The 26,714-nt window shown below is 36.2% G+C and overlaps 1 protein-coding gene and 1 long non-coding RNA gene across 4 annotated transcripts; one reads left to right on the forward strand and one right to left on the reverse strand.

Annotated features, from left to right (window-relative positions):
- Nucleotides 1-75: 75 nt before the first annotated feature.
- On the forward strand, nucleotides 76-25,256 carry rab11fip1a (RAB11 family interacting protein 1 (class I) a). Of its 3 annotated transcripts, XM_051903313.1 has the most exons (6): nucleotides 76-1,228; nucleotides 13,179-13,597; nucleotides 15,177-16,068; nucleotides 18,973-20,670; nucleotides 22,015-22,126; nucleotides 23,365-25,256. In XM_051903313.1, the coding sequence occupies exons 1-6, from the start codon at nucleotides 885-887 to the stop codon at nucleotides 23,551-23,553; spliced, it is 3,654 nt and encodes a 1,217-aa protein (XP_051759273.1). In that variant the 5' UTR covers nucleotides 76-884; the 3' UTR covers nucleotides 23,554-25,256. The 3 variants fall into 3 exon arrangements, with proteins under 3 accessions (XP_051759273.1, XP_051759274.1, XP_051759276.1); XM_051903314.1 differs by lacking the exon at nucleotides 18,973-20,670 and having other exon boundaries at nucleotides 107-1,228; XM_051903316.1 differs by lacking the exons at nucleotides 76-1,228; nucleotides 13,179-13,597; nucleotides 15,177-16,068 and adding an exon at nucleotides 17,487-18,482.
- On the reverse strand, nucleotides 1,935-9,364 carry LOC127517555 (uncharacterized). The gene is made up of 3 exons (XR_007931280.1): nucleotides 9,266-9,364; nucleotides 3,146-3,225; nucleotides 1,935-2,970 (listed from the first exon to the last, which is right to left on the reverse strand). It is a non-coding gene; the product is annotated as an uncharacterized LOC127517555 (long non-coding RNA).
- Nucleotides 25,257-26,714: the final 1,458 nt, after the last annotated feature.

Raw genomic sequence — 26,714 nt, forward strand, 5'->3', positions numbered from 1 at the left:
GATTGGGCGGGACAAACACGGACACGCTCACTGAGAACAAAGGATTGAACATCACGCTAGTAAGCTTCTGACAAGACTGACCTCGGTAGTGCAGGTTTGGTATGAGGTTATAGCTAGCCTGAAGCAAAGTGTGCTGATAAACGAATACAAATACAAATAGCAGGAGACGGTCTAAATCTGAAAGATGACTAATTGGCTTCAAAATAATTACTCACTGCCGTTTTCTATTTTTGTCCTGCTGAATATAGCCTTTATCTGTGCTTTACAGTAGTGATTCATCTTCTAAACAGATAAAGTCTGAGGAAGTAAATTGAGGAAACGTTAACAAGGAAATTCTTCAACAGAGATAGTCTGAGAACAGTTTTAAAATCTCGATTAAGATAAACTGAACTCAAACGTAAAGGGTTTTCCGACTGTTTAAAATGCTAGAATATCTAATGAGGTAATCGGTGAGGCAGTTTCTGATTGGTTGTTTGTTGCTAAACAACTCGCTTATATATTCTAGCAACCGTATCGTTTACTGTACACATTTGACATTGCACTTCGAGGTTATCATTTCTATTAAATCATGACCAGAGGTTAAAAGTGGTGCAGCACGTTGTTAAAAGTGGCCTTAAACCGGAATTTATCACCTATATCACAGGGTTTATTGTTCAGTAAAAATCTCTTCATTAATAGTTTAATGTGAAGAATGATCTGGTACCTGCATCACCTGAACGTTGGGTACACAGTATACGTCATACGTGAGGGGCGGGGCTTATAAGATCTCCCAAACAGTTACACACAGGAGCCAGAGCGGCACCGGATACAAGGCAAACATCAAGAGGGATCAAACGAACAAAGCGCAACTTTTCGTCCCGGTTGAACCTGGACTTTAACTGAGAATGTCTTTGGGTGACCAGCAGTGGTATCCCACCAGTGTTCAGGTGACGGTGCTCAAAGCACGAAACCTGCGGATCAAGGGCAAAAATGGAACGAACGACGCATATGCCATCATGCAGGTGGGCAAGGACAAGTTTTCCACGTCCGTAGCGGAGAAATGCGTCTCGCCTGAATGGAAGGAAGAAGCGACGTTCGATCTGCCGCTGGTCCATCAGGGGAACGCGGAGCGATGCACGCTTTACATCATCGCTATGCACCGAGCCCTGGTGGGACTGGACAAGTTTTTGGGGCAGGCTGTCATCAACTTAGTGGATCTCCACGCCAACAGATCACGCAAAAAGACCGAGTGAGTGCCATTCTGTCCCATGGGGGAATAAAATTCTATCTTTGCGTCATAAAAGTATCCTATTATGGCTCAAAGATTTTAAAAGTTTGAAGTGATAAGCTACCAAGAAGTTCATCAAAGTATGTTTTGGTCTCCTCTTTTGCATGGGCAGGATTCAGTACCCCACCCTTGTAAAACAATGTTAGTCAAGTAAATGTGTGTTTTCATGAACATTATACAGTAATATTTAATTTCTCACTGTATACATGTGATAACTGATTGTATGCATCGAAGTGTTGTGGTCAGGCAGAGATGATTCAGCTACGTCACACATCACTGATTTTTGAGTATTTAGTCAAAACTGAAAAAAGAAAAAGCTATAACTATATAAAGGAATTATTTTTAATCAACCTGTTCATCAAATTCACTGTTATGTTTGGGTCATTCATTTTTTTTTCATTTTTTTTTTTCACAATGTTTTTCCCCTCTCCAATCAGTGAGTCAACATAATATACAAAAATAATTTGGCAAATAGGCTGTGGGTTGTAAATACTGTCAAATACCATTCACTTAAGAGAATGAATGAATGAACACTGCAAGATACAGTAGTTCTGAACATAGTTTTATTGAATTGATAACATTGCAACATAACCACCATAGACTTTGAGGGGGACAAGTGTCACCCCCACCCCCACCAATAATGGACAAATTGCCCCCCCCCCCCCCCCTAAATATTTGATTTTCTTGATGCTGCACTCCATTACGCACCTGCTCTCTTTGTTCTTAGGATGACAAAAAGTTTGTCAAATTTTTAGGCTGGTTTGCCTTAGCAGTATAACGGCGCTCGTCATTGTCGAAATGTTTGAGATGGCCAATCAAATCAAAGAAGATTTTTAATTTTTAAATGTTTTTAGGTATTGACCTGTCACCAGGATGTTGTTATAAGGTTGATAAGGTGTTTTTGAATGTTGCTGTGTGGTTGCTAGGGTGTTGTTAGGTGTTTGTTTAAAAAGAGCTCACCCTCAAGTTCTTTTCTGATCTCCAGATATTACCCAGATCTGGATTTTTTTTGTTTTTTTTTTTGCTAGATTTTGTCCATTATGTGAAAATTGTAACTATGAAAAAAAAAAAAATCTCAAAAAGCCACATGAATTGAGCTGTCATTCATGTCTATAGTGCAAATAAGGGACAATTTACTTTCCATATGTATGTGTCTGTTATTATTACTATGTTTTTTTTAGTGGCCCTAACCCTGGATATGAGTAATAGTCATGCTTGCCTTATTATGAACTGAATCTCAGTTTTTGACAATAAATATAGAAGTATTTCCACAGAAAATGTATAAATAGACACCTCAGAAACAGAACAGGCGCCAGTGTAGGAAGAAGAAAACAAACATTGTACTTTTTTTAGTAATATAGTTTCAATGTAGTCATTGCTTGAGCTTCATTTTTCTCCAGCTTTTCATTTTCACCTTTGGAAATGAGGGCTGCTCGTATTCAAAAACAGAAGGCACATGAGTTTCACTTTATTTGCATATTAGGTTGGCTTGCGATTTGTCCAGTCGACTTCCTATTCTGGCCTTTAAGAGAGAGAATGGGAAGTGTAAGACCTGTCTTTTTGCTTTGTGGCCTTCGGCGTTTGAGGTCCAGTGCTATTTGTCCTTGTTGTGTCCCACTGGTGCTGCAGATTGTCAGACTCGTTTGATTAATTGCTCCATCAGGGTCTGCTTCTTTGGACACTCATACTCATTCTCTTTGAACCTGTGGATAACACACATGATCTGTTCCATGACTTGACCATGACCATGTTTGTTGTTTGGTTTGCTTGTTTTATATTTGTATGCTTTTTTCGAACAATATAAAATATAAAATAAAAAATGCAATATAAAATAAACAACATTATTATTATTGTTGATGTTACTACTAGTAACCTGACCCATTGAATCCATCATTGTCATGTGATCTCAAAATGGCAGCGTTCATGAGGGTGAGCTCCGCTCCATGTAGAAAGTTCACCTTTAACAGAAAAGCTTTTTTACTTTCAGACTTTTTTTTTTCAGTCAAGATGATTCCTAACTAATTAGGCTGAGATAAAAATATGTGTCCCATAAGCCCTTTTTAAGTCTTATAACAGCTGTAGAACAATTATTAATATCAGGAGTAACTGGTTGCAGCTTCATCAGCTGATCTGTTAATTTTCTTGGGTCAAGTTTTTTTTTTTTTTTCATCAGATGTATTCTTTTGAATAGTCATAGTTTATCATTACAAGCAAGCAAGTAAATGGGACTAATAGAGTAATACAGTTCAGCACAATCTTACACAACCAGTCTAACTGTATTACAAATAATGACATTTTTACATTCCTCTCCACCCATCCCAGCCCAGTACAACAAAACTTTACCAGTCATTAACTGACAAGCATGAGTGACACCCAAGGTTGGGCTAATGGTGTACAAAAACATTAGTGTTTACTTTCCACCACCTGTAAGAGTAGTGTGCGTGCGTGGGTGTGTGTGTGTGTGCGCGCGTGCGCGTGTGTGTGTGCGCATTTGTGTGAACACGGTGTTCTTTTCCTTTGGTAGATCTGGTTCATGCAGTTTAGTAAATTTAAATTCTAATTCAGCCTATAGACACTAGAGCTACACAATTAATATTAAAACTGAAAGCATATTATGGCCTTCTGTTAAGAAAAGGTTTGCTTGCAATGTATTAGAGTGACTAAATGATGATAGAAATATATTATGATTGTATGAAAAGTCCAGTGTTCAATAGAACAGTGTGTAATTTTATTATTGTTGTTTTTGTTAATAAATAATAATAATAATACTGGTGGTGATAATAATAGTAGTAGTAGTTTTTAATAATAGTTTTTTTTTTTTTTTCAATGGTAATGATGGCTGCTCTTTATTCAAATACATAGGGCCTTTTATTTGCCTTTTAGTTTGACTTCTTATTTTTTTTTCAGAACAGAGAGTGAAAGGGACGTGTAAGATCAGTCTATTTGCCTTGGGTTTGCCCCAGTTCACATGGTTACCATTTAAAGCAGGTGTGTACTATACCTGAGACTATGTAATGGTGAAGTATGTTAATAGCTGTGACGTGAATGTTTGGGTGTATCCACATAGGCTTATGTAAAATTGAAATGCAAAACTCCTTATGACGTAATGGGATATTCAGAATTAAAGTAAACACTTAAAATGTGTGATTATTTCAAGCAGGTGTGTTTTGATGGAGGTATTGGCTTAAGTATCACTGAATGACTTAATTCATTGTGTCTCCCATAATAATCTCAGATCTGATAAGTCTTGTATGCATATCATATTAACTGTAATCTATTAACACAGAAGGTCAGAGGTTTTATTCTTTTCTTTTCTGTGGTATTCAGATACAGAAATCAAATGTAATTAAATGTAAAATAACACTGCATGGTTTACACTTTATAAATAAAATATAGATTAATCCTTATTAAAGTTACAAAAGTTATTCAGTCAAGAGCAGAGAGCAATTTTCTATTTTTCTTTTGTTCTTTGATTAACATTAATGACACAGACCGGTATTAGGCTGCTGTCACTTTAAGAACGAATACATAGATCCATATACTGTTATGTGTTTTCTTTCTCAACTATTTACATTCACTCGAGACAAAACTGATTGTTTACGAGGATATTTTGACATAATTATTTGTGTATTTGTCCATTCAAGTGCAAGACGCGTACGGCTACTCGGTTCAGTATTCACGCACAACATGGCAGCTTTCTGTGTGCATGCTTCGAATGTGTGCTCAGAAAACAGTGTGCGAGTACCAAATTGACATATCTTTCACTTCTTCTTGTACTTGAATGGTTTAAAATCACATTAAAATGCTCACAAAGGAATCGATAAGAGGAATCGAAATTTCAATTTTATAATCCGATTCCAGAATTGAAATCGATTTTTGATTCCCAACCCTAACAAAGAATTAAAAACAACAACTATTTGCTGTTTTGTTTTCATTAAAGTCTGTAACTTCCATGCCAGTATGTGGAAACTATTATAATAAACTATTTTCTAATTCTGTTTTATGAGGAAAAAATGTTGAATTAATAAAGTGCAAATAGCGATAGATGCTATTTACAAAGTGTAAAGAGCAAAAAAAAAAGTATTTTCTTTACACCAAGTGCAAATCCTGTTAGATGCTATTTATGGCAGATGCCATTTGTGTATTGTATAACACAGTGTGATGATAACAAATTCAGTGTATATGATTATATTTATCAGGTTCGAAGTCAGGTTGGTCTCGCCATAAACTAGCGCCACCTGCCTTACTCTCCACGCCACTGTAATTTTGTCTGGCACACAATAGTGGGCAGAGTTAGTGTAAATAGCCTCAGCCAACAAAGCAGGCTAGTTGCACTTGGTGTAGGCAGTCTGATAAATATGTAAATAAATAGATAGATTAAGAATTGTAATAATAGGATAATAAATAAAGGAATAAATGACATGATAAAACAAATATAATTTATTTTAATATATTTTTTGTATTACTTTTTCCTTCTTATACAATTTTCTGTATTTTTTTTTAAAAAAACTTTTATTCTTTCATTTATTTTTTTCATGTTTTTTTTTTTTTTTTTTCATTTGTGTTCATTTATTTTTGTTTATTTATTTCCTTATGTATTTATTTCCATATTTATTTTTTACATTTATTTTTACATTTTCGGTCCTAGCGTAGCTCCAGTGCATCATTGGCTGAGAGTTCAAGTATAGAAGTGTCAGATTTAACTAAACGATAGAGATCAGAGTTTACTATGGGAAATGACCGATAAATTGGAGAGTTGCAAGTTATTTTCACCTATTTGCATTGTCGAATTATTTCGTAGCTACCATGGTTTTAATACAGTAACACGAACTGGATTCAGCTGCTTATGTGATCTTTTTCCTCACAGCATCGTCAGCAAGTCCAGAACCATCAGCGTTGTTAGATTCTAGGTTGATGACACACAGACACCCAGTGGACGATAGAGAGGTTTCTAGTCTAATGTGTTTATTTCATAATCAAAGAGTCCTCCGTATTAGTATGAAATAATATTGACAGTCTGCGAAAGCTGTAAATGTTGGCACTGGCACTTCATTATAGTATTGTGCACTGCAAGCATTTTGTCTTTTTTTTTTTTGCTAGACATCTCACTTTCTTTCTCGTTCTTTCTCCCACTCATTAAATGGGCACACATAAGGGATTGAATTTTGCCTCCTCTTTTTCTTAGAGCTTGCTGGTGTCGTGTTACTGTCCTACTTCAGGGTAATGTTGATATGGCAGCTCTGACATTGAGGTGTGGGTCAGCTGATCCTAGTCTCTTTTATAAGAATATCCGAGACAAAAATGCAGTATTATTGTGGTATTAATGATATATTAATAGTATTAATATTTAAACGGTTCTTATCTAAATTTAATATGGCATTTTGTCCCCCTTCCAAGCCAATTTAAAGTCCTGGACCTGTCACGTTTTAGCTCCTCTCCATCTTTTGACTGTCCGGTATCAGTTATTCATAATCTTTGTGTTACCAGTCCAGGTTCGTGTAGACTAAGGTGTGGTTAATTCTTATCCTCAGTGGATCATTTTTCTAATTATTTTGCTATGCCTTTATCTAGGCCAAGCATTCCCATGCCACATGACCTCTCAAACTCTTTATGAAATCATTTGTTATCCCATAAATAAAAGAGCAGATGAAACTTGCTGCACCAGTTTGTTTTGCAGTCTCGCAGTGGCTGGGCCCTTGGTTTAAAGTTTCTCTGTAAACATGGTTTTGTTTACCTGATACAAATAAAAGGAATCGGTGAGAACTCATGATTCCTGTTAACCCTTATGTGCCCAATTCACAGCAAGGTTAGGCTAATTTAATTCAAATTTGAATTATTAATTATTTTATTATAAGGAAGCCCTCCTCCATAAGCGTTTTAGAGTTTTATTTTCGACATATAGCTCTTTTTATTATACAGTTACATTTATTGAATAATTACTGAATGTTCCATACTGGATTGCTGTTTTACTCAATTGTGTGGGGATTTTAGGGCTGGGATGACAATTTTAATTAATCGATTTTAATAAATTTGATACATTTAATTTTAAATTTGATATTTGAATTTAATTTTAATTGATCTTCATTTTAATGAACCATTATTGATTCTTATGCAACACAATAAGCTTTGTGATTTTTGATAAGAAGCAAACTGTGTCAGCTTTCAAATTCTGTCAATTTGATCACCAAATTCAAACAATACAGTAAATACCATTTTATTACTCTTTAATGTGGTGTGACAGATCGCTGTATCTGGCTCAACTCAAGCGGCAGCGCGAAGTGCATGTGAACCAGGGATGTCATTTTACATAAATTCCCATAATCGATCATTGTTTAAATTAATGATCAATTAACCGATTAATCGTCAACCTTAACCTCTTAAATCCAAATCGGGGGCTACTAAGTTATCATGTTACTTAACCACTTGCTTAACCAACACAATAGGTGTTGTTTTAAAGCTTTGAAGCTTGGCTTTACAGTTAAGTGTTGGTATATGTCCCTATATTAACAAGTGCTTTTAAATTTGCTGACATATTGGAAGTGCTCTATTTTCATAGCGTGAAAAAATAACTGCTTTACATGAAAATGTGATCTGTAAAATCATAGTACATAACAGAATGACTTAGTCATTAGCCACTTTTCCACCGAAATTACCCAAAACAATTTGTCCCAGGAATTTTTTTCCATCTAAAGTACCGTGAAGATTAAGTCCAGTGACGTAGGACTGTGCGTGACTTTCCAGTTCCCGCTGAATTTTGTCCTTTGTATATCAGCTTAATAAAGCCTGAACCTTGTTGTATTTTTTTAAACTCCAATGTTGATTCGAATAGCAAACAACTCTTACTGCACGCACCGCAACAAACTTTTAAAAATGGTGGTTGAAATGAAATGCTGCATGGAGTCAACCAATCAAAATGCACTGTGAACTCAAACAATCTCAAACAATCAGCACCCCCGAAAGTTCATGAACTTTGAAAAAATTTCTACCTCGTCAGCAGAGACTTTCTGAGGGGGAATCACACCGAGTACCACCCCAAAGTTCTTAGTTCCTGAGGAAAGTTCCTGCGGTGGAAACGCGGCTATATGTTGTTGAAAAGGTCTCAACGAGCAGAATACAGCAAGCATATTTGTTTCAGCTAACAACTATGTAATCCAACTGGAACAATCTTTAATTACAATTATACAGGAAACACAACCACAAACAAATGTAAATGAGACCAAACACCGAACAGAAAGAACTCAGTGCTTAAATATGCCAGGAGGGTAATCAACTGAACAGAAACAGGTGCGTGGAACTAATTAAAAACTATGGAAACTAACTAGGGAACAGAGGCAGGCAAAAACAAGTAGGGCTCGCTGCAGCCTGCGGTGGATATCCAAGTGTGACGGCCGGGTTGGATGTCCACCGCAGGGTGCAGCAAGATGCTTCTCGGCAAAACGGGGACATAACACAGTAAACAACGAAACCAAAACTGAACATACACATTAAAGACCAAACTATACCAAGTATTGTATGAAAAAGCACTGCAGACACATGATGCTTTTGTGCCACGTTTTGGTTTGTAACTTCATGAATATTAGTAAACCATAGTAGATCGCATATCTTCATTTAAAGCAGGTGGTATCGAACAAGCTCAAACACAACATAAGACAATGTGTAATCACGGAGTAACATGACATGCTGCTGAACATGACGTGTTGTAGTGCATGATGCAGTGTTTTCATCATCATTTGAAATTTCAACCAATGGATACTGAATCTCAGGTATGGTGGGTGGATATAGTGGGTAGTGACGATGTGCAGAGACCAATCAGACATTGTTTTACTGTACCTGGTATATATATATCCAAATGAATAGATATCAAATCGAATCAAAATAGGGATCGATTCAAGAGCTTGTGAATTGGAATCAAATCAAATTGTGAAATCTGTCAATACCTAGCCCTATCAGATTTATACATTTGTATTGAAACAGGAATGCCAAGACTGAAAACCAAACCTTGCTTATAGCCTTCTTTTAGTCCCTCAAAAAGAGTAAAATAATAGATGAAGGCTCGTCCTTTGAGTGCATGAAATGATCACTTGTGTCAGCTTCATAATGTGAATCTGAAGTAAATCATTCAGTAGATCTACTTCCTGGATTTTTGTATAAATGTGACTCATGTTTATCTCATGGTAGAAGGCTGTTCTTGGTAAAAACACAGTGTAGTTCACTGTTCCCTTCTCAGACAGAGTTAATGATTGCTGCTGAAGTTAGATTAGGAGCCGCACTTGTTTGTTTTAGTTTTTCCCTGTATAAAGAGATAAACCAGTGTGTGAGGGTTGTTAGATAAGCTGCGAGGAATGTGTTGGATGTTCACATGAAGTCCATCCGTCAAGTTTTTCGAATGTTGTCTCAGATAACAAAGAACTTTCAGGCATGACCATTTGGATCGATTCCTGAGAGCTGTGAGAGAATGATATATTGAAGGTTAATGCATGTGAAAGCGACTATAAAAATGGATTTTACTGCAAGGTGATATTTTAAAAGAAAAAGGTCATGTCCTAGATATCTGTATTAGATGTGATGTTTTGTACTGCGTTTGTCAAGCATCTGTTGTTCACGTCCCCTTGCTCCAAACAAACTTTAGGGCAGAAGATAATGTAAATAGGCCTGGATTATCTTGAAAGAACTTTCCTTATCAAATCCCAAACAGGGACATCATGAAGAACATTCCTTGAGCTTCGATTGCTGATAGGCATGATTTCCCGTTACTCTTTCCCCAGCCCGAAACTCCAGATTTGAGTTTCCTGCTGTGGTCTGAGTGTATATGGTCCACTAACAGACTGATAGTTTGTTTCCTGCATTATTGGACACATTTGAAGTGAGAACGGGTTGGCTTTTCTAATAAATTTCAATAGAGAAGAGCCCACAAACTCAGTACACTGAGTTCATGGGCCGGTTACATAAACTGATAAGACTACTTTTACAATTTAGTCATCACATTTTTTTTTTTTTCTTCAAGACTGTTCATACCTTTAAGTCAGTTACATAAAAATGTAGATTGGTCATTTACATAAAAATGCTCGTTGGTCATACCAGTACTAAAGACACTAGCTGGCCACAGTACATTGACTTTTGTGATGAATAACAGCGGATCACTTTATGATTTGACAGCCTGTCTGCTAATCTTTGATGTGTTTACCATTAAACATTCATTTTGGAGTAAGTATATTTGGAATTTTATTTTATAAGAGAAGTATGGTATTCACAAACAATGATTGATTGTCGTGAAACTGAAGTGATTCTGAAACATATTTAATAAGAATTAATGGTTACAGTGTAATTACAGTGTAATTATACATTTAAGTACGGAGTAATAATAAAATACATGTACTTGTTATAGGATTATGAATTAGAGTTTAATGTAGGGTTAGTTGCATGTAATTATGCACAATTTATAGTTATTACTACATGTAATGTGTAATAAGGACACTGAAAAATAAAGTGTTACCGAATTAATATATATTTAAATCTAATGTGATTTTGATAATCTGGTTTATTTCTTTTAGGCTAGAAGTTCTGAAGGGCTGGTTACTTAAAAATTTAGTAGCCAAATTGGCTGGTGAGTGAAAAAGTTTTCAAACACAGGTTATATAAATATATATTCTTCATTTTTCATTAAATACTTTTTACATTCAAATAGAAAATTTACAATAAGAAAAATCTTTACAAAAAGAAAAGAAATTGCAACAAGCTGGAAATTATACAGCTATAATGTAACTCCATAAATTCATAAATATACTTTAGCTGGAAAATGATTGCATATGATGCACAACATAACTGATTACTTGCTGAATCTCTCTCACAGTGGGTCTTATTCTTACAGCCCTGAAATCACTTTTACATGTTATTCTAAAAGGAAAAATGTGTTCATTAAAATTGTAGTAGCAGTCTGTCTAAAGCTCTTGTCCTGTGGGGGTCCAAACCTAAATGCTTGGAATTCTGCTGCGGCTGCTTCCTCTGAGCACATGCCATGTTTAATCAGATTCGTCTGTGGGAGGCGTTGTTTGGTGTCAGTGTGACTGTAGACTACCCATGATCCCTGTGTTCAGGAGTCCATTATGACAACAGCGTGGGCGGATAATGGCTTGTTCATTATTGCAGATACTGAACTCTAGAACTCTCCTACCTGCTGCTCTGCTGAAAAAATTGCCGAGCAGAAATGAGGGGACAAGCGTGGGATAAACAGACATTTTCCCTTTATTTCATCAATAGGCGGGCTTCTGTGACCTGGGTCATTTACTGGCACAGAGTTCAACTCCCATGTGAAATTCTGGCCTCTCTTTTTGTATGCAGCAATTTAGTTTTGATCTCCCCACCATTTGAATTGATGAATTTATCCTATATAATTATAGCAAACCATTGTAAAACTAAAAAAAAAGTATCATACCCTGACTTTTAACCCCTTAAACTTTTTTTTTTTTTTTTTTTTGTATAATGAATGCTAAATATCACTCTGTGGCCTTGCTATTCTCACATAATAAAATAATAATAATATGGTACAACCAGCTGGAGATTACAGGGTGGTTCTTCAGTTTTTTCCATTTTTTTTTATTTTTTTTTTTTTTTTTGTCTTTTAAAAAATATGTGCAACATTTTCTTTACAAAAGGCAAAAGAAAATTTGCAACAAGGCATATGTAAAATGTTCCCAAAATGACTCTTAAATCATAAATTACATATGTGACATACAGTCAAACCAAAATTTATTCAGGCATCTTGAACATTTCATTCATTTATACAGTTTATTCACTATAGTTTAAACAAAATGGTAATACAATATGAATTTAAAATGAAGCAAAACATGGTAAGGTCAAAGTGTCTGAATAATTTTTGGTTCCAAATTTTTATCAATTTTACTGGTAGTCCACTGTATGAAGAATTTTTGGGTATAATATGTCACAGTTTACTTTATTTTGCTATCCTCACTTACGTAAATGAACTATAGTGTCCTGCACACACTAGTAAAAATATATAAAAAATGTCTGAATAATTTTTGGTTTGACTGTATGCAGTGTTATTTTAGTATTATTTATTTGTTAATATTTTGGATTAGCTGTTGAATTAGCTATTATTTTATATTTTCAATATTATATTATAATATAAGTTTTTGTAATTTTATGTGCTCTTTTTATTTATTTTTATTACTTTATTTATTTATTTTTTTTCGTTTTTATTAATTTTAGTACTTCAACTTAAACTTTTTAGTTGAAGTTATACGCTGAAATAATTAAAATAAATGATAATTCTAAAAAGGGACCTATTATGTCCTTTTTCAAAGTCTTGATTTTGATTTGGGGTTTACTAGAATAGGGGTTCATGTTTGAATGTTCAAAAACACATTTTTCACATATTTTACATTATTGCAGCACCTCTTTTCCCAGTCTGTCAGTAACGCTCTGTTTAGTTCCTGTCTCTATGAAGCCTCTCCTTCTGAAAAACACAATGTGCTCTGTTGGTCAGCTGGACAAGTGTGTTTTGGAAATGTCAGGCCCCTTACCTTGACCATGAGTTTCAGCACATTACTAACACGACTCAGCCAGGTCCCGCCCATTTTTAGCATATTGACTTCAGTGGGAGTTATTTAAATGAGAAATATTGTGACGTATATGTTCCTGGAAGAAAACTCAACACTACAATGGAGGTTTCATGAAGTTCAGAAACTGCTTACTAACATAGACAATGACTCCCTTTGAAGTGACTTTGTGCTTTGTAACTTTGCAGACATTTTTTTTTTATGCTCAAACAGCAACATTACACACTAAAGAAAATTGAAAATGTAAAAAAGCATAATAGGACCCCTTTAACAATAACAAATAAGGGGCACAACTGTCATGTTATTTAATGAAGACTGTTTGATTCTCTTTGCAGTTGGTACAAGCTGGTGGATAAGAATGGGAAACAAGAGAAAGACAGAGGGGAAGTTCTTTTGGACATTCATTTCATGAGGAATAACATGACAGCCAGCATGTTTGACCTCTCTATGACAGACAAGCCTCGCTCCGGCATCTCCAAGCTCAAGGATAAAATCCGTGGTAAGAAGAAAGACGGCCTGTCGGATTCTGCCTCTGCGATCGTGCCCTCCTCAGTGGGAACAGACAGTGAAGGGGAAGAAGAGGGCAGTTCAGACTCTCCTAAGAAGAAATCTAAACTGAAATCCTTTTTTGGATCAAAAACAAACCTCCAAAGGAATGTGTCCCAGTCCATGTCAACCCTGGGCACCCTGCCTGAGAAGAACAGTTCACTCAGCAGCAGCAGATCATCCGGCCTTAATGTGGACTCTCCTGATGGTAAGGTCAAAGGTTATGCATCTTGTACAAATATGTTTTTTTCCAATTTTTCTCCTTTGGATTACACTTTTAAATGTCTGCTTTGAACAGTTTGCATAGTTCATGTATAAAAAGTATTTAGACATTTAATCCACAGTTATGGGGTGTTCACACCAGACGCGACTTGCGCGAATAAATCGCGCTACTTGCGCGTACTTGGACGTTTGAATGTTTTGAGTTTACTCGCTTCATTCGCGTGTGAAATTCGCTTCATTCGCGCGTGAAATTCACTTCATTCGCGCGTGAAATTCGCTTCACAACAGACACAAATTCACGTCATGAGAGGGGCTTCTGCCAGGCGGCTCGAGTCTCGTTTCTGCACACTTCCTCTGAATAAATCAACTTGTCAGCGGGAAAGTAGTTGTAAAATTTGCCGGCTTTAGCTAGCTTGTAGTCTCAATATGTGTGTGTGTGTGTGTGTGTGTGTGTATATATATATATATATATATATATATATATATATATATATATATATATATATATATATATATATATATATATATATATATATATTTTATATAAAAAGTATTTTAATGGTAGTAAATAACATGACTATAAAAGTATGAAGATGTATCGTACAGCTCCGGGTATCCACATACAGCGAAGATGATTTTGTCCTCCATTGTTGTTTCGGATTTCTGCCGCCTCTTGCTACGTCGTAATCACCTTACTACTAGAGCAAGCTCCTGATTGGTTAACGCGGCGCGAATTTTCGCCAAAGTTCAGATTTTTCTATTCGCGCGATATGCGCGAATCATGCGTTACGCACGTCAAACGCCCGAAACGCTCTATTCGCGCGAATCGCGTCATCCGCACCGCCTGATTCCCGCGAATCGCGCCGCAGGATGTCTGTTCGCATCTTTGCATTGACTTAACATGTAAATCACTCACGCTTAACGCTTCATTCGCGTCTGGTGTGAACGCACCATTACTATATGGATCATGTATGCTTAAATCAATTCAAATCATTCATTTTAGATATTTTTGTCATTCATTAAAATGTTTTTGTATGTACACTACCATTAAAATATTTTGGAATAATTAAGATTTTTAAAATGTTCTCTTATGCTCAGCAAGCCTGCATTTATTTGATGAAAAATACAGTAAAAAAAAAAAAAAAAACAGTAATAATGTGAAATATTATCACAATTTAAAATAATCTTTTATTTTTAATATATATATTTTAAATGTTATTTATTCCTAGTGTAAGTAGGTAAATATTTCTGTTTGTTACTGTGTATTGTTACAAAACTAAAATGATTAAATATATTTTTCTTTGTGTTCTGTTAGAAAAACAGTGAGGAAAAAACACCTTAATTTTAAATTTTAGTTTAGTTATAAATATAATTTGATATGTAGCTCATACATCTTCTAAAAATTCACCTTGTTACCAGTTACAAATCAAAAAGTCACTAACGATTTTTTCATTGTTTATATAATGCAGTTAGACATTTTTAAGTGTAGGCTTTATCCAAATACATTTTGGACCTCAAGGACATTGCAGTTTTAATACATATTGTCTTTTATTTTCTCTTTGCAGTGAAAAAGAAGTTTAAAATTCTGGGACACAAGCGCACTGACAGCTCAGATAGCAAAGTGTCTCTTGGCCCCTTTTCACTTCTGAACCGCTCTAAACAAAACATACCGGCGCAGAATAACCTCTGTATCAACGGCGGCCACGTTTATGCAGAGGAACAAGAACCTAAAGCTGCTTTTGGCTCCACACTCAGTCTGAACAGCTCAGGAAAGGGTTCAGTAGAGGATGTTCGTAAATACCATCAACGAAATACTTCCGATATCTCCATCGACTCATTGAAAGGCCTAAGCATCCCCTCATACAAGCCTGAAGTGCAAGACAAAACTTCTCTTGTCCCACAGAGCCATCTAGAGGACAGGAGCCTCAGCTCGCTGGAGCGTCGTGTAGAGGTGGTGGAGGAGGAGAGGGGAAGGAAACCCGAAGTAAGAAGCCTTCAAGAGATGCTGAATCGACAGGAAGAGCAAGAGTTGAAGAAGCAGCAAGAACGAGAGAGAAAACAAGAGGAAGAGAGGAAAAGCAGACTTGAAGAGCAGGAGAAGAAGCGCAAGGAAGAGGAAGAGCTGCAGAAGAAGCGCCGCGAGGAGGAGGCGCAGCGAGCCGAGGAGCAGCGGCATCAGGAGGAGAGCAGAGTAACTGAACGCCTCTCCTCTCTCTTTGGCATTGGAAGGAAGAAGGAGGAAAAGAGAGAGGAAGCAATGAATGAACCCAAGCGTCTGGATGAGCCCTCCTCCACAAACCCCTTTGAAGACATTCCCCTCACACCGGATACTCCAGCCTCTGTCCCAGAAGAGAGATCCACGGACTCACGGAGGGGCGTTAGGAGCACCCTCACCCCAACACCACCCGCTAGTGTTTTCCCCAGTCGCACTGCAAAAGTGTCTGCCGTCAAGCCAAGGTGAGTACACATATTGAATAACCTCCTCTTGATTCATGGCTGGGTGAATAGTCGCTTATTAGCAATGCATTTGCTGGTGATATAATATTAGGCAATATTGTGATGATTTTAATGCACAATTAATTGACCAGTAAGTTTCCTCTAGTGCTTGTCAGAATAGTTTAACCAGAGTCTTGCACAGGGTCCTGTCTGTTGACCCTCCACACTTGCAGTACCTACCAGAACACCCGACACTTTAATCAACAGCAACACTAATTTAATTCTGTACCCGACCTGTTTAACACAAAGACTGCGATCCAAACCATATCTACTACATTAAAATAAATCTAAAAATTGATATCAGGGAGGCAGTTTTGGAGGGCTCCTATGCAGCGTGGACAGACAGAGGTGACTTAATAGATGTAAAATACATAAAAGGTGTAGGCCTACATAATATGATACAAACAATGGACATTATTTGACATTTAAAAATGCTTCAGTTATGTAACCCACAGTACATCCGTGTCTTGATTCAGACAGTTGTTTTAATAGTAGCCAAGAAAGGCATTAGGTCTGATAAGTTTCATTTTTATTAAAATGTTTTAGTAAAAATATAAGTAGATTAAATATTTCTGTTACTGTACATTGTTATATTGGTGCCTCCTTGTATTCAATTAGTGAAAAAAAACAAAAAAAACAGCTTAATTATGTTTAACTTTTTACCATTTCAGTTATTACATTATACACCGTTCAAAAGTCTGGGGGATATTGAGATTTTAATACTTTTATTCAGCAAGAATACATTTAATTTGATTAAAAGTGACAGTAAAGACATTTATAATATTACAAAAGATTTCTATTCTCCTCAAAGAATCCTCAAATATATATATATTGTTTCCACAAAAAAATATTGAGCAACTGTTTTCAAAATTCAATAATAAGAAATGTTTCTTGAGCACCAAATCAGCATATTAGAGTGATTTCTATGTGACGAGTGATCATGTGACGCTGAAGACTGGAGTAATGATGCTGAAAATTCAAATTAAAAGAAAGACATTACATTTTAAGATATATTATAATAGAAGAGTTGTTTTAAATTATAATATTTCACAATAACATTAACTTTCAAAAACATTAAAATACTACTGACACCAAAATTTTTTATGAATGTGATATATATATATATATATATATATTATATACAAAACACTTATTTTGACCTTTTTTGATAAAACAAAGGGATCGTAGTGGAAACAGTTATTAGATAGATGTGACTTTCCTTTTGCATATATATTAACTATATTAGCCAGCTCTAATGCAACCCCAGGGAACTGTCTGAGCATTGTTTTCTTTTAAACACCATATTTTTTAGCATTCTTATTAGATGCTAAAGAACTAAAGATTTAGAGGTTTTATCTGTACTATATTCAGCCTGCGTCATGCTGAGGCTGCATGCTGAATGATGTGTCAGGCTGCCCTCTAATGCAGTTAGTATCTTGACACCTGAGAGCTGAGGAAAACCCAGGCTGAAACTCGACTCCCCTCACCTCTGTCTACTCTACTCCTCTTAAAGAGGAACTCATTTATTTAGACACAGCCCCCTTGTGAAAATTGCTTTAAGAGATGGTTAATAACAGAAGATCTGGAATTGCGCACACTAACAGGTCAAGAGAGTAAGTGCACAAGTAGTTTTAGTGAAACGGCTCAAAAATTGCTACACACTGAGGTTGTTACTGAAAGTGTGTAGCACTTCCATTAGCTTCTAGCATTTTTGTTTTTGTCTCTCAGCACAGCTGTATCCTATTGTGAAAGTGTGTGTGTGTATGGGGGTGGGCTGTCTGTAAGGATGGGATGAGATCATTGTTTCTCAACTAGATGTGGGGGTTCAGGTATCACTGAGTCTCATATCCTTGGGTGAAAGTGGAACATGTTGTATCACAGTGATTTTAATCAAATAAACAGCTCTTCTTTCATTCTTCTGTTGAGAGTGCCTGTAATACTTTAGACCAATATAAATTGTGCAGAATTTCACCTGATCCATTGCATACTAAATGTATACTTTAGTTATGGCATTCAGTGTCTGTTAATTTTTATGGCCACAAAGTGCGCTCAGAATAGGTTTTATTGTATTTAATGATTTGCATTTTGACCCTGTGTAACTTACTTAACCTGTTTGGCCAAAGCCCTTTGATTGGTTAGTGGAGGAAGGAATGTGGACTGGATCGTCAGGTGCTAGACTTCTGGTATGGAGTGAAACAAGTTGTGAAAGATGATGATCTTGTACTCTTACAGACAGTGACTAAGAGACATTGTCTTAGGGGAAAAAGTCTCAAAGATTACTTTTTTCTTTTTTTTTTTTTTTTTTTCTTTTTCTTTTGTACTGGGAGTTTTAAAGATTTTAGGAAACTTCTGTTTTGTGGTGATTAACTATTATGGTGAGTAACTAATTTTCTAAAAGCTGAGAATAGATAGAGACAGGAATCTGTTTTGTTGTCTTTGTGTGGACCTTTTATATTTGGAAGTGCAGGGTACATTTCCTCCTGTCTGTCTGGGGTTTATGCTTAACGACTAGAATTGAAAGAAAAGATTAAAATTTACATTAATAAATTAGTTGTAGAAATTAGTTGTTTTTTTATTAAAAAGAGATACATATATATGTGTGTGTATGTATTAGTCATTTAATAGTATAATAGTAAGAAGGACATTGTTTCTATTGTTTTGAGTGTTCAGTTGTTCATGTAAAGTGTTAATGTCAGGCATTGAGTAATGATAAGGAAGGTCCTGTGCTGTATGTATTAAATGGATTGAACTTAGTGTTATCAGTTGCAGTAGTAATGCAGTAGTATCAGTCCAGCAGAAACATATTGGATTGTAAGCATTGGTATAGCTGTAAGTTGACCATTTTATGTTTTTACTCTTTGGCAGATTGGCTCTGAATGTACTGCCTGAAACCGATAATAGCCATTCCCAATCCCCTTCAGACTCTGTAGACACCCAGAGCACTATCCACGCTTCTCCACTTTCCCCACCCCTCTCTACTAAATCATTTGAGTCTTTTGGTATGTTTTCTGATCTTCATACTTCTTTGGCACCTCCTAAACCTCAGAGAACTTTCATTGAATCAAGTGAGTCCAGCATGGAAAACCTCTCAGCTCCCAAATCTGATAAGAAGCGAAAGGCTCCTCTACCCCCTGGTAATCATGAGGGCTCGTCCAAGACTGAAAGCCATCCTGATAATGGGGGACAAATGCATACACAGAACTCCAAAAGTAGTCAAAGGCCTGCTCTTCCTCTGCCAGACTATGAAACTCTCTTTCCCAAGAAAAGGCATGGGGTGATGAGTCAGACACGTTGGGACCATATTATTGCAGAGGTAAACCAGAGGAACTGGGATTTCTCTGAAGAGATGAATGTAGATGGACCGGAGAGACCGATGTCAAATAAATCTGCGGTCTTTAAAGACAGAACCTCAGCAAACCTTAACCAGCACCAAAGGAATCATGAGGCACCTCCCCCTGCCCCTGTGAGGCACAAAGAAGCAATCATGCCCCCCAAAGCCCCTGCAACACCAGAACTATCATTCGAGCCTAATTTCCAACATGGTCATGAGCCTTTATATGCTACGGTCAATAAGCCTGAAAAATCCAAGAACATGGAAAATAAGCCACCTCCCGCTGTCCATAGTAGACATATACCTCAGGAGATGGAAAGGAATACTCTGACTCCTGATGCCATTACCTATCAACTCTCCCAGTCAAAAGAGAAGCCTACACCAGCTGCCAGAGCCATACAAAATGTTAATTCAAAGACTGATGATGCAGCTAAACAGGTGCCTTCAGTAAAACCAAGACAACAGTCATTAGTAAAGGACCCAGTCAAACAAGTCCAACCAGACAAGCAGGTAACCGCTCAACCCATGACATCAGAAAACAACAAAGTTGAGAAACTACACAAGGGCCAGAATGAAAACATTTCTACAGATGTGTTTGTTGAGACAGACTACTTTAAAACTGCTGAAATTCCAGAAGAACTGCATTTGGGGAAACTGACTAATGAACCTGAGGGGAAAGGAATGACTGCTTTTGACCCATTCCCAAGTGATAACCTAATATCTAAAGATCCCTGGGCTTTACCACAGCAGACCACAAATGAAGTTGACCTGTTCACAAGGGGCCCAAAGAAAATGGGAAATATTGTAGATCAGGCGTCGACCATTGATAAAAAAGATGCATTTGCAAACAAAGGGAAAACCGATCCATTCACAAATCTTTCTGAATACGGCACAGCACCGAAACTAGAGCGCGGAAAACAATCTCCCAGCTTTACTGAACAAGCCAGAGCTTCATTTCAAAGAAATTTTTCACTTAAAAAGAAACGCCAGTACACAACGACTGGGAAAGTTGGTACAGAGAATGGTAGTCTGGGTAGATCAGTTTCTCAATCTTCACAAGATGCTGAAGATGTTGAGCTGACTGTAACTAGTGTTGCTTCAGCAAGCAGAACTGAACCCACCCTAGTAACATCTGAATCCCCTATTGGGGGCAAGACTGCTCTTCGTGCTTGGGTCTCGCCATCAGAGGCTCAGCCAGTTGGTAGTGGAAGTGCTGTTTCTAATTCAAGAAGGTGAGAAAAGTTCTCCCAAAACCTACTAACAACTCCTTGAACTCCTAACAGTCTGTCACCCTTGTTGTGCTAAACCCATCGACTTTCAAATCAGCAGCTTTTATTTACCCTGAAACTTCCTCAATCAATCTCTGGCCTTTGGCATTTGTTCAATTGGTTGCTTAGTGGTTGGTTACTGCTTCCTGGGATTGTGATTGTTGGGTTTGTGGGCCTGGGGTTTTGCTATTGATTGTTGCTATTTGTGGTTCAAAATGTCATGGTCTTTTAGGACGTGTGTAAATTAGAACAGAGGCAGTGTCACAAATAATACAGGGGTTTCTCCATTATATGTTCCGTTTTGTTATTGTAGGCCATTTTATATTGATTACCTTGACAATGTGTACGTTTTATAAAACTGGATCCATATGAAATGCTGTAGATGTGAGATTTACTTAACATACTTATTGAAGTTTACATGAAGCTGATGCATACAAAACTATGAGGTCACATATTCATATACTGGTGAGCATGAGTGGTGGGGCACAATTTGTGTTTGTTCCGAAGATCATGTTGTTTTGCTGAATATTTACATTATGCATGATTCTTAATTGCTCTACCTCAAAGGTGCTTAAACATTTCTCTGCTGTACTTTTATTGATCTTTTGATTTTGTTGGGAATTATACATTGGGTGAGTTTGGAATGGTTTACTAACACATGCCAATAACTGCTTTCTGCATATGAGACCGTATGTACTTTATACCACTTTTTTTTGTTTTGTTTTTTTGTAAAGTTAGTGTGTGAAAAATGTAGTATGCAACAAACATTTCAAAATGTCATTTGTTACATTGTCACATGATAACGCATGCATTCTATTACTACATTGCATGTTTACATCAACAAGAGGTGTCTATTTATCATCTGACAAAAATATATACAGTTATTTGACATTTTTTACTTAACTTTTTGCCAGTCATTCATCTCTCCTGAAATGGTCAAATAAGTATTATGCTATGCAGTATCATATGTAGTGTGCTGTAGTGGATGTATACCGCACATTTTCACAAATGTAGTTCCAACAGTATCTGTGCAAACAAAATTTGCATACATAGTACTAAATTCTTAGCATGAGATGAGCAATAAGGTACGCCCTTCCAAACATATCCATGTCTCCTTAATCAAATACTAAAATGAAGTGGGTACATCTTCAAAGTTTACTTTTATAAACATTTTCTAAGGGTTTGTTTTATCCTTAAAAGTGTACATCCTCCTCTTGGATGAATGAAAATGCTCTAATTATTAGCCATTGTTTGCAGTAAAGTTTTCATGTTCATTGCGGTAATATGTCCGTATCTTTTCTTTCTCAGGCCCCACCCAGTGAAACCCATGAGCACCACCGAGAGCCAGTCTTCCAGTGTTCTTGCTGTGGGGAAAGACCCAAAGATTATCACCATCAAGGAAATGGCTGAGAAGCCAAAAGTACAGTAATTTATCTACCTACTGCCTTCTTACTATTTAGCACAGGGGTCAGCAACCTTTTGTCATGAAGTGCCATTTTTAGGTTTCCTAGTTAAGCACTATGCTGTTTCTGAAGCAATTTTCCATAAAATTACAAGTTACTCAGGTTTAAATTAAACAAATTTCCAGTTTGACCCTACTGAACCCCACTACGCGTTCGCTCGCAAAATCTTTGCGTTCCGAAGAAAAACTTTGCGAGCAAATGCAATGCTTCTCAGGGGAATGCAAAACGTTTGCGAGAGAACGCAAAAGCATTGACATAATATTTCTTCCCATCTCATTATTTATTTCTTTATTTATTTTGATCACCATGTCCCTTTAGGGGCTCTGTACATGTGCCATAGGTTGCCGACCCCTGATTTAGCACACTGAAGAATAAAAGATGTTAAACACAATGAACAAAAGGAAATTGAAAGTTTTGTAAAGAAAATCAGGCACACTTTGTTTTTATGTCTGCTCTAGGGATGTACTGATAACCGATAATTCTTTATATTTGAAAGCTGATAACCGATATATTGGCCGATAAATCTAAATCAAAATTTGTATATAATTTTTTGAGGGCCCGATTACAAAAACAAAAGTCTCACCATTAAAAGCCATGTCCCAAGCACACAATTATAATGTTCTCATTATAATATTATGTGTATATGACAGACTTGCGCTGTACGTTGCACTGTATTTTCCTTTTTGAAATGATTTAAATCATATTTCAAGCAATTCAAAACCATAATGGCAGACAGTGCGTATCTGAGGTGTCTGAGCTGAAGGAAATAATGCATTATTTATTGGCTTTAATATATCGGCCAAATTTTCTTATCGGCCGATAATGATAACATTAAAAATAAACATATATAAGCCGATACCGATATGGTGGCTGATATATCGTGCATCCCTAGTCTGCTCTCATTTTGAATTTGATTCTAGTTTTCCAGTATCAGCTGATATTGGGTATTTAATTGTGCATGCTCATTTCTCCTATTTTTATGTTTAGATTACATTTGTCATCATCTAACACTCACTGAAAGTAAATTTTTAAAAATTGTTAATTGAACAGTTGTTCATTAACACTGAAAAATGGAAATTCATTTATATTTATAGCCAAAATTTCAATATCTGCACAAACTTTTGATTGGTACTGTATATCAGTTGACCAATTGTCTTTCTGTTTTCTCTGTTTCTTCATTTCACTTCATATCCAGATTGGAGAGAGCGCTCCGTACACCCAGCTCACACAGGAGGAACTGATCACACTGGTGGTAAAGCAACAGGTTGAACTATCCAAAAAAGATGCCAGGATCCTCGAGTTAGAGGACTACATTGATAACCTGCTAGTACGCGTCATTGAGGAAAAACCGGCCATCCTGCTTTCACTTAATTCCAAGTGTTAGGGTTTAATCATAACATTTGATTTGATAATGCCCAGATCATAACACTCAGACACTTCAATATTGTGGGATTTGTCTGATATACACACATGGATTTTGGATGTAATATCACATCTCATAGTCAGTTTATTTGTATTAGCATTTAATGCATGACTTCACATTCTGATTTCACCTACAAAATCTTCCAAATAACTTACTTTTACTGTGTGGATGTGTGATATCAGGTCCAACAAGAAAATACCAGAATTCTGTAGTTTGGATGCTGGGGTATTGTTTTTGTTTGGTTGCTTTTTTTTTCTTGATTGGATCATGGTACAAGCTCACTCCAAAATCTACTCAACAACAAATACATCCTATTTATTGATCATCTCATTGTATTTCTGTGAACCTTTCCATTTAGGCAGAGAGAGAGCTTCTTAATGCATTATTTATTGCAGTCTTAAGCTTGTATTTGAAGATTTTCCTTCTCCCTAAAGTGATTTGTTTCGATCTTGACTACTGCGTTCATTACTGTTGATGCGGCCTTATGTCTGTTGGGGCTCAAATCAAGGGCAGACATTTACACTATAAGCACTTTTTTTACCTGAACGGGGTGTTTTATTTATGAAGGATAGTGTTTTTATAATAAGTAATTATCTGAAATACCCTATAGAATTACCTCTGTAGAAATGCCTTAATGAAGAAATATTTTTCTTGCCTGTATGTATACTTTGCTTATGAAAGGCCTTTGTTCTAACACTGGACATATAGTTCATTTTCAGTGCCCTGGTCAATATTGACTACATATTTAAACTTCATAAACAGCTGAATTGGCAGTCAGCTTTTAAATGAATCAAAATCTGAATGTTTTATGCTACATGTTTGTTTTTATATTATAGTGATGTTGACCAGGGATTAATAAGCATTCTTTTAAAAAAAGCTTGATATCAATATTTTAAGCACATGTACATACTGTGACATACTGCGATGGATAATAATGAACAAGCAATAACTGTGTTTGCAGAATTTTGTTTCTTGAATTTCAGGTAGTGTGGTACTTTCCTCAAACCAGGATCTTTTGTGCTGTATCGTGTAGCCTTTGTCTAGAGATTGTCTGTTGTGAAACCAAAGATCTGTGATTTAAAACTGAGGTCTTATCCTACAGTACCGGTCGCAAATCTGCTCCCCACTACATGTTCCATTTTTATTATTAATATTAATGATTTTAAAGAGTGAGTAAACATTTACTTGTTATTAACTTACCCTGTCCATTTGTGTAACTATGAGGAGATAATTATCCCTCTGACAAGGATGGAAGAAATAACCTTATGTCTTTAATTTATTTGTCACTAATTTTAATTATTCAGAATTAGTCTGTTTTCTGTGTTGCAGTCATATAAATTAAGTCATGAGAACAATTATAATCAAGAGCTTCTGCTGTGTTCGTTCAAAAGTGTTAATCACTTTGAGTGAGTTCACTTAACTATTCACAGCATTTTCACTGTTACCAGGTTCTGCACACTCCAACAACTCCTTCATGTCTGAATTTGAATGAAAAGCCTTAATTATTGCAGATGCTATGCATATATGCACAAGATATAATTTGTAGACCTGTGCCTTCTATTTTTATTGAACATTCCATGTCATTGTTCCTTAACTTCAATAACTTCAGAAATGTAATTTTGATTATGCCTCAATTCATTGAATAAAACTTAGCTGAACTCACATAGCCTGTGTTTTTATATATAATTTATGGGTATTTTGCATTAATACAATATTTAACAGTAGTTCATACACATTCAAATACAAAAGTATATGAGTCTAAATATTTTAATCTGCATTAATAAAGTGTTAAAGTGAGGAAATTCAGTCATCATTTACTCACCCTCATGCCATTCCAAACATATGACTTTCCTTCTTCTGTGGAACATGAAAGAAGATATTTTGAAAAATGTTTCGACAGTCTTTGTGGATTTAATGAAAGTAAAAAAAAACATTGGACCATCATTGTTTGGACAAAGAAAGACATTTTATCTTTATACTTTTCAAAATCTTTATCAAAATACCTTCTTTTGTGTTCTGCAGAAGAAAAAGTTTAAGAACAACATGAGGGTGAGTAAATGATGAACTTTTTTTTTTTTACTTTTCTTGGTGACTGTTAAAGGTGACCTATTATGCCCCTTTTTACAAGATGTAATATAAGTCTCAGGTGTCCCCAGAATGAGTCTGTGAAGTTTCAGTTCAAAATACCCCATGGATTTTTTATTATAAAATGTTTGAACTCCCTATTTTTGGGTGGGAGAAAAAAATGTGCTGATTTGGTATGTGTACCTTTAAATGCAAATGAGCTTGTGCTCCCCGCCCCCAAGCTCACGATTCCAATACACTGAGGGATAAATAATACAGAAGCTCACACATCAAATATAACTCTCAGAATGGATCATTACAAACTGTTTGTGAAGCAGATCATGTAGGTATGGCATGTATGTGTGTGGATGTTTGCTAACATTCGATTCTGAATGAGTCCGATACCGTGCTGCACGGCTAATGTGGCTAAAGCTACACGCTGTTGGAGAGACTCAATAAGAATGAAGATGCGTTTATGAATTATACAGACTGCAAGCCTTTTCAGGTTAAAAATGAACATAATGACATGGCTCTGGTCTTCGTGAATACAGTAAGAAACAATGGTAACTTTGGCCACAGTACATTAGCAACACGTTAACGAAACACATTCAGAAAGACCATTTGCAAACATCACGAAATATATATGAAATTGGATCATGAACAGTTGGTATCGATCCATCTTTGAGAATCAACTTCTGTGCAAATCCTGTGTTTTACTGACCCTCGTATGCAAAGCAGTCTGGTGTAAAATGACTTGCACATACTGGTATATGAATTTATCTGGACACATTCCCTTCTTTAAAAAAAAAAAAAATGACACTATTGCGTCCTTAGTGGCTCAGATGCCAGGAGTGTATGAAGACTCATGTTTACTATTATAGCCGTTAACAGATCACATGCTTGCAGAGAAAGGCTTACAAAAACTGGGTTGTCCTTTTTCACGTTTTCTAGTTTGATAGATGCACCGAGGACCTGATTATAGCACTTAAACACAGAAAGAGTCAAATTTTCCTGATATGTCACCTTTAATATTGGTAATGAAAGTTTAGCCTGATTTA

This window comes from Ctenopharyngodon idella, chromosome 8 (genome assembly GCF_019924925.1).
Source record: "Ctenopharyngodon idella isolate HZGC_01 chromosome 8, HZGC01, whole genome shotgun sequence".
Lineage (NCBI taxonomy): Eukaryota > Metazoa > Chordata > Actinopteri > Cypriniformes > Xenocyprididae > Ctenopharyngodon > Ctenopharyngodon idella.

Excerpts from the sequence above, each read along its gene's own strand:
- rab11fip1a (XM_051903313.1), top strand. The coding sequence starts at position 885 with ATGTCTTTGGGTGACCAGCAGTGGTATCCCACCAGTGTTCAGGTGACG. Across the intron at positions 1,229-13,178 it reads AGATCACGCAAAAAGACCGA|TTGGTACAAGCTGGTGGATA; the intron begins GTGAGTGCCATT and ends TTCTCTTTGCAG. Across the intron at positions 20,671-22,014 it reads GCTGTTTCTAATTCAAGAAG|GCCCCACCCAGTGAAACCCA; the intron begins GTGAGAAAAGTT and ends TTTCTTTCTCAG.